Source organism: Primulina eburnea, chromosome 7 (genome assembly GCF_022965805.1).
Source record: "Primulina eburnea isolate SZY01 chromosome 7, ASM2296580v1, whole genome shotgun sequence".
NCBI classification, from domain to species: Eukaryota; Viridiplantae; Streptophyta; class Magnoliopsida; order Lamiales; family Gesneriaceae; genus Primulina; species Primulina eburnea.
In genome coordinates, this window is record NC_133107.1 from 5,344,367 (window position 1) to 5,352,932 (window position 8,566).

General features: G+C 33.7%; 1 protein-coding gene across 3 annotated transcripts; it reads left to right on the top strand.

The window, feature by feature from the left end:
* The first annotated feature begins 2,411 nt into the window (after positions 1 to 2,411).
* LOC140836877 (probable WRKY transcription factor 2) lies at positions 2,412 to 6,917 on the top strand. Of its 3 annotated transcripts, none has more exons than XM_073202736.1 (6): positions 2,412 to 2,801; positions 3,832 to 4,285; positions 4,554 to 4,697; positions 4,881 to 5,665; positions 5,757 to 5,915; positions 6,290 to 6,917. In XM_073202736.1, exons 2-6 carry the CDS (start codon positions 3,857 to 3,859, stop codon positions 6,840 to 6,842), a joined length of 2,070 nt encoding a protein of 689 aa, XP_073058837.1. In that variant the 5' UTR covers positions 2,412 to 2,801; positions 3,832 to 3,856; the 3' UTR covers positions 6,843 to 6,917. The 3 variants fall into 3 exon arrangements, with proteins under 3 accessions (XP_073058837.1, XP_073058838.1, XP_073058836.1); XM_073202737.1 differs by having other exon boundaries at positions 2,413 to 2,801; positions 3,891 to 4,285; XM_073202735.1 differs by lacking the exon at positions 2,412 to 2,801 and having other exon boundaries at positions 3,717 to 4,285.
* Positions 6,918 to 8,566: the final 1,649 nt, after the last annotated feature.

Sequence of the window (8,566 nt, forward strand, 5' to 3'; positions counted from 1 at the left end):
TTTTCTAATATAAAAAATTGAAAAGGTAGGTACAAAAATATCGTAAACGCTCGTTTATTGTTTTACCAAAATCTTAAATTGTATAGCAGATTAGTCATCATATTTCGATTTTTGCTGCCCAACGTGGACAATTATTCTATCCAAAAAATATTCCTCCTAATAATTGTACTAATTGCAATCATTGATAATTAAACTCGTGGCCGAATGTTTGTCGTTTCATCAAAAGTTATAATTGGTAGTAACGTTGCAACTCAATTATTTTAAAACATGCAGCAACTCAAACATCACATTTCCATTTATCTATCGAACTGATATAATTATTACACCTCATCAGATATGATCTATAATAGTTGGACAATCCAAAAGTTGACATATTCACAAGCGAAGGCCATGTTGATACAAGTTGAAATAATATTTTTTTATCATTTATATTGATGAATTAAAAAAGAGTGAGTCTCATGTGAGACCGTTTCACGGATCTTAATATATGAGATGGATCAACCCTACCGATATTCACAATAAAAAATAATATTCTTAGCATAAAAAATAATACTTTTTCATGGATGACTCAAATAAGATATTTGGCTCACAAATACAACCCGTGAGATCGACTCACATAAGTTTTATCATTAAAAATGTGACAAGTTATTTACAACTAATATAAATTAAAATATATGACTGAAATACCATTTGCGAAATTTGATTTCGGTTGGTTTTGGATTAAGACATTAAAATTTCCTGTTTTGTAATAAAATATATCGTGTAATGATTATAATATAATGTCAGAAATGTGTAATACTGTAGCGATTCCTAATCTTGTTTAAATTTAAGAAATTTACACATCCAAATCGGGGGATCGTTAAGATCGAGTAATTAATAATTATTCCCTATTTTTAATGAAAACTTAAAAATCTATTAATTTGTTATAAATTCAAATTTACCATTTTGTAATTCCCTAAAAAAATAACTCATTTTTTTAAACACTCCATGCTATTTTTTTTTAAAAAAATTAACTGATATGACATTTGAACCCTAAAAATGTGGAAAACGTTAGAAATCGAATTTATAAATAGTAAATGAAGCAAAAATTGTGGCTATAGAATCAAATGATAATTAAGTTTTCATTCGGTCCACATGTTAAAAAACTTAGTTTGAGCTCTCCGTCTTACATGTTTTTATCATTTCAGTTTCATACATTTTTTAGTCCAAATAGATACAAATCATTGAAATCGTGATATAAATTTAAGAGTTTTAGGTGTCAATAAATTTTGATTGAGTATATTGTTTTTGTCAAATCTAAGACACAAAAAAAATAAAATAAATATAAGAACAAAAAATTGAGAATTTAACACAAATATAAAAGGTTTAAATATCAACTAAATCAAATTTTAATATATATATATATATATATATATATATATATATATATATATATATATATATATATATATATATATATATATATATATATATACTATATTATTAAGCTTAAGATAATTAGAGTAACTAACTTTTGGTGTTATTGTATGTTTTAATAATTAAAATATAGAGTAATTTGTTAAACTTTAATACAAGTCACGTGTAGTTTACCGGATAGAGACTGTGTTTATTAGACATCAAGTTGTGAATTCAATTCTTAATTGCGTCTTCTTTTATTAATTTCTTTTATTCTATTTATATTTTTAATTTATATATCAAAATTAGCAGTCCCTCACTATTTCTTATAATTATTTTTTGATCTTCATTTAAAAATAAACCAAATGAATTATAAAAATAGTGTACAAGCACGCAACGTGTCTATCGATACACTAGTTATTAATTATTAAGTGTGAGACTCTTATACTGACTACCTTAGAGGACATCAAAATATTTAATTCTATAATTATCATTCTTGTCAACTAAAACCTACTCAAGTCACTCCATATTCTATATAAAAAAAAAATCAAAAACAAAACTTTCATTTTAAATCGAACAACTCTTCTAAATTTAAAATAATTTTGTGTTAATTGTTTCGTATTATTTGATCAAATTAAAATAATAATAACACATATAATGCGTATATATCTTATACTAGTACTTATAAATTTTAGGTATAAGATATTAACGATTGTATAAAAAATTAAAATATATATTGTTAAAAAATAAGATACAAGTATATATATATAGACAACGTATGTTTAAATTGTCTGCGATTATATTGTTGTCCAATTATTGAATCGAGAAACAATAATGGCCCCTAATCCCATAATTACTTTACATTCAAAGGTCCGGGATCCACATGGCAGCTTGCTATTGGGTGGTCAAAGGAGCGAAATTCCCTAAAAAGGCCCTGGAAAAAGCAGAAAAATCAATTAGATAATTTAAATTGAAATTTTGGATCAGAATTGTTGCTTTAAAGCAGAAACTGATATTTGTCAGTATGAAAGGCTTCTAAGGTACAGTATCTTTGTTTCGAAAAAGATCACAAGAACCATATCTCCCAAACAAACCCCGCACTTTTTTTCCCATAATTGGTTTGCGAAAATCTTTATTTATTTTTTTAAAATCACACCACCAGCATTCGCGTTTCTGGCTAACTGCTGAACCATTTTTTATAGTGAGAAAAAGCCTGAGATTTGAGGTTGAAATTGACAGGAGGGGAGGGGAGGGGAGGGGAGGGGAGGTAGGGTTGGGGGTGGAGGTGGGGTGGTGTCGTTCCCGGAGAAAGAAAAAAAAAATGGTTAAGCGGAGATTAATCTGAGGGAGGGGTCAGAGAAAAGGTCCGATATTTCTTAATTTTGACTGTTGGAGGTTGTATTCAGGTACTAAGACTCGACTGCCTTAATCTGTTATGTTCGCTCATCATTTGCTAATGATTGAGTCTTGTACTTTGGTATTTTTGGTGGGTTTTTTTTTGCCTTCTGTTTTTTTGCTACTTTTGTTCTCGTGGAGAATCCATTTTCCGGGCCGTCGATGGTTTGTTTCGTTCCTTTAAGGTTCATCTTTTTTAGTACTTGATTGATGAATGGCCCATGCACATAAGATAGTCGTGGTTTCTACTTCCTTTGGTTTTCTCTCTCTGTGTGTGTGTTACCCCCCGTTTTATTAGATCTGGATGGGTTGTAAGATTTGAGGAATGGGGCCTTTTTTATTTGTTAAATTATGTGCCTGAGATCTTCGTAAAGATTGAAATTTTACATAAATACTCCGTCTAGAGTTGGGATTTTTTTTCTTTCTTTTCCTTTCGATGTTTTAAGGTCCGACTTGCATTTGATTGTGATTTTTGAAAGTATGGAAATGTATGATTGATTGTTTCAGGAAAAAAAAATCTGATTGATTGTTAAATTTATGGTATAATCTCTATTGATGTGTTAATGACTGGTGAATTTTACTGTAAATTAATTGATATATCTTTCATTGGTTGCATCCATAAATAGATTTGAAATGCAGTACGTAAGTCATGCTTGTGAGCTTACTACTCACTACTTCGTTGTTTGGCTTTCTTATAGATTTTTTTATGTTACTTAAGTGGAAAGAAATGGTTTTTTTCTTGGGGTTGGGCTGGAATTCTCGAGCAAAACATAAAAATATCCTCTGCTTTATTCTTCTCTGGAATACGGCTACTATCTTGTGTATTATGAACTCTGCTGCTTCAATGGTATTAGGATATGGGAGGTGGGAGGGAAAAAAGAGGTTGCTTTACTGTTTTACGCGGGCGAGTGTGTTTTTTTCCTTTTTAATCTAGGAAGATTACATAAATGATAACGATTAATGTGATCAAAGAACATTGAACGAAAATTGACGCAATCTTACCGGTTTTTGGCTTCTGCATCCGGCTTATTTATTTTACAGTTCGTTTTTGAGTGGATAACAAAAAATGGGTGGGTTTGACAATCAAACTTCTATAATAGGAGAGTGGATGGCTCCAAACCAAAGTCCAAGCAGCGATTTCTCCTCGATGATCAGCGACAACATCAAAATATCATCAGTTGCTGTGTCTGTCTGTGAAAATAAAAGTGGGCACCTTTTTTTGGGAAATCCTGATAATAGGGATCAGGCACGGGCTGTTGTAGTAGGAGATGAAGCAAGCAACTCAAATGCAGTTCGACAGAGGAGCTCTCGTGGAGGCCTTGTGGAGAGGATGGCTGCTCGGGCTGGTATCAACATTCCTCGATTGGATACAGACAGAATCAGACCTGCTGACCTATCTAAGATCCCAGAAGTTCAATCTCCTTATTTGACAATTCCTCCCGGTCTTAGCCCCACAACTCTGCTAGACTCTCCTGTTTTTCTCTCTAATTCTTCAGTAAGCTCGTTCTCTTATGCTGTCTGTCTAACTATCAAGATTCCTTCAATAGGAGTGCAAGTTAGGTTTCTTGATCGATTACGGTAAAATTAGAAGATTTTGTACTTGCCCGAATATGATCAGAGCTCAAGTCCTTGTTTAAGTATTTTGTTATATTTGCTTCTGTATCCGATCATAATTTCTTGGATCTGGCCATTAATGATATCCATAATGATGTTTGATAGCTCTATCCTTATGTTCTCAGTTGATGGGCTCATTATGTCTGCAGGTTTTGCCTTCTCCTACAACTGGAAAATTTTCATTTGCCTCGACTGGAAACAATCTCAACTCTATAGATGTAGATGGCTCTTCATTTGCATTCCAAACCGTGGCAGAATCTGGATTATCTCGTTGTTTTAATACCGTTAACAAAGTAAACTTTCCCTTTCCCTTTTATGCTTTCTTAACAAGCACGTGTGTATTTCTTGTATTATAACGCAAATAATATCATTTATCAACTACTTGTTTACTTGTGCCTAAGTCGATCTTTAGATTTTGTTCCACCAGCAAACTTCCAGAGCGTTAACTTTTTCTTCTTTTCTCCTCGATTTACTAGGTGAATCCTTCCTGTTCTCTGCCACCTTTTGCCAGTGTCGATGTTTATTGTGCTGAACCTTCGAAATCTCCCTCTCAAAATAATGGAATGTTTTTTCAGCAAACAAATTACCCTATATCCTATGCAGAAGACAATGGACTCGGCAATCTCTCGTCTGAGCCAGCTTATAATTCTGCCAATGTTGCCAAGCAGTCTCCACCACTTGATAAACCACACGAGGATGATGGAGATCAACTAAGCAACGGAGACCCCAATGCTGGAGGGAGTCCATCCGAGGACGGTTATAATTGGAGAAAGTATGGGCAGAAACATGTAAAGGGTAGTGATTATCCTCGGAGTTATTACAAGTGCACACATCCAAATTGTCCAGTTAAAAAAAAAGTTGAACGCTCTGAAGAAGGCGACATTACAGAGATAATTTATAAGGGAGCTCACAGCCACTCGAAACCTCCCTTCAACCGCAGACTGGCTCTTGGATCTTCGAATCCACTCGGTGATGTCCAGCTCGGCTCTGAACAACATGGAACTGGTGCCAATGACGCTCTCATGTGGTCGACTTTGCGAAAAGGAAATCTCGAGGTGACACAATCTGTGGGATTGAGCCAAGAATATGCTGTTGGAGCTAATTCCTTGCATCCTCAAACTGGCCAACTCGAGTTGGGGGACGGTGTGGAGGGGTCGTCTACATTCTCAAATGAAGACGATGATGATGATCGTGTAACACACGGCAGCGTGTCCTTAGGATATGATGGAGAAGGAGGTGAATCAGAAGAATCAAAGAGAAGGTTCTGACTCTCGCCTTTTTTATGTGATTTATTCGGATCCTTGAGATGACAGTTATCTGATATGCATCTTTACTATCTTTGTTTGTTTTAGGAGAATCGAAACATATGCTTCAGACATTAGTGGTGCCACCAGAGCCATAAGGGAGCCCAGAGTTGTGGTTCAAACAACTAGTGAGGTGGACATTCTTGATGACGGTTATCGTTGGCGCAAATACGGGCAGAAAGTCGTGAAAGGAAACCCAAATCCAAGGTTATTCTCTTGTGAACTCGTTAATCTTATCACCTAGCATTTATCATCTATGAAGTTCACCACAAAAACCTTTAGATTGTTTGGCATCGTTTTTCTGTTGTTTAAGGAATGTTTTCTGAAAACTCGTTTCAAAAACGAAATGGGGCTTATGATGAATTGTTGGTTTTGTTTTCTGAAGCATAAATGTCCCGCCCACTAAAAGATGTTTGGGTGATTTGTTTTTTCTCAATAGTTTGTGTGTCAAAAATTGATTTGGAAATAATGTATTTCGAGTAATTAGTAAATGAGTGAGAGACAGGTAAAAAAGGTTTGTCTCAAAGTTTTCCAGAAGTGCATCGGTACAGAGCCTTATTTTGGGAAATATATGTGGGCAGGAGTTACTACAAGTGCACGAGCCCCAGCTGCAATGTCCGTAAGCATGTGGAGAGGGCGTCTCACGACCTGAAGTCGGTGATAACTACGTACGAGGGTAAGCACAATCACGACGTCCCCGCAGCCAGAAACAACAGCCATGTTAATTCAGGCTCACATCCTACTCAACAAGCTGCCGTTGCTGCCACTTCCAGTGGTCTTGTACGCAGGTCTCAGCCTTCTCAAGTTCATGTTGGCACGTCCGCATTCAAATCTCCTTCCGTAGGAATAGGATATTTCTGCCCACCCCAACTAGGTCCGGGTTTTGGGTTCGGCGTAAATCAGCCAGGTTTCGCCAGTTTGGCCCTGGCTGGATTAGGGGCCGACCCAGGCAGGTTGTCATTTCATTCGTATGTTGGAAATCAGGCCGGCCCAATGGGTAACAATCTGGGCTTTATGATACCCAAAGATGAGCCCAAAATGGAGCCTGTTACGGATTCGTGCTTGAATCCATCTAATCCATCCACAGTTTATCAGCAGCTAATGAGTCGATTGCCTCTTGGACCACATATGTAAATTTCTTTTTACTGAATTTTTACTTTTATGGATGTTACAATTATGCTTTGATATCTAATGAAATTCTTTTTTGTTCCTTTTTATTTTGTGTTTACATGAACAAGTTTGCTTATCTTATTTAGATAAGCCCAGCCTGGCTTTCATAAAATTCGGATTGAAAAATATACTGATTTAGCTTGAAGAAAGCTAAATTCTTGTCAAGATCGAAATACCCTCTTTGACTTCTTTCTTTTTTAATCAATCCTTCAACTTCGCATTGCCGATAATCACCTTCATTTATCCATCTGACGAATTATTTTAATTAACCCAAAATTAATTAATTTTTAGGCTAAACATGAACTTACCCCAAGAATGAGAGAGTTGTCAATATTCATACATCTTTGGTGAGTTTTGTGGGTTTTATCCTGATTGGGCTTGCATTTTATTTGGCCCGACTCATTTTATAATTTTATACTCACTATCAACGTTACAACGTAAAATTTTTTAAAGGCAGTTTCATTACTCGTGCAAAGAGTTATAATAATCATCTAAATGTTCAATCAAACAAGGCGGGTTTTCAAAATAAATCGAAAGACTAGCATAAAAATGAGCAGTTTTTGTCAACAATAAAGTTATTATTGTCACTTGATAGCAATGTTTCGTAATCGAGCCGATGATCGAATTTGTCTATATTAAAATAACGCTACAACCAATCGAATCGATTTAATCGAACGAATCGGTTAAATAAGACGGTCGGACCAGAACAATGTTATATTATATAAAATAAAAATATAATATAGTAAATAATATATTTAAAATTTTAAAAGTGTGTGTATATATAATAAAAATATATTCTTATCAAAGTTTAAAATTTAAACAACATTCATATAATCAAAATAACAAATATAATTACATATATAATTTTTAAACAAAAACATAAATCAAATAACGTCTGATACTATTAAATTAAATATAAAAAATAATTAAATTATAAAAAAATTTTAAAAAAAAAGTTTGAGCTGGATCGACCAGTTTTTAATTGGTTCTTGACTTACTAGACCATTAAAACGATTTTTGGGTATGGTCCGGATCGATTCTCGCTCAAAACGGATGTTTCGGTCCAACTCTAAAAACAATGCTTGATATTAAAAAATTAAAAGTGGATTTTATTTAACAAAAATTTGAATGTGAATAACACATTAAATTAATTTAATTTGAAATTATAGATTTTCAAATTTTAAGAAAAAGTTTGATTCGATTACAATTTCCTATCATGTGTTTGCACTTTTATATATATATACTTTTAAAAAAAATAAAAAAAAAGCCTACACTTCATATTTATGATGTTAACTTCTGAGTCAAAACATACAAGGTGATTCATGCCATTCACTCTGGTAACTATTTCAACCAGGGCGGAGGCACATCATTTCTCATCTGGGCTGGTACACAAAATTTTAATAAAATTTATATGTGAATTTTTTTATATTTTTGGATAAATTTGATATTATCTCGGGTAGATCAATTTAAAATATTAAAAGATTTTAAAGTTTAAAATTCTAACTTGGATAGAATCGAATTTTTAGCTCTGCCACTGATTACAAGTCATATGGATGTAGCAGTCATCTGAATTACTTTGCAAGTTCGATGACATATTCAAGTAGTAACATACTTAGGCTAAATTTATTGGCCATCATACTTACAGTGTGTTTGACAACCCGGATTTGGGAGTATTTCATGGGATTTGG

Bases quoted from the DNA above. Each gene is read 5' to 3' on its own strand.
- LOC140836877 (XM_073202736.1), top strand. From the start codon at position 3,857: ATGGGTGGGTTTGACAATCAAACTTCTATAATAGGAGAGTGGATGGCT. The intron at 4,286-4,553 runs GTAAGCTCGTTC...TTATGTCTGCAG, and splicing joins TTTTTCTCTCTAATTCTTCA to GTTTTGCCTTCTCCTACAAC. The intron at 5,666-5,756 runs GTTCTGACTCTC...TGTTTGTTTTAG, and splicing joins TCAGAAGAATCAAAGAGAAG to GAGAATCGAAACATATGCTT.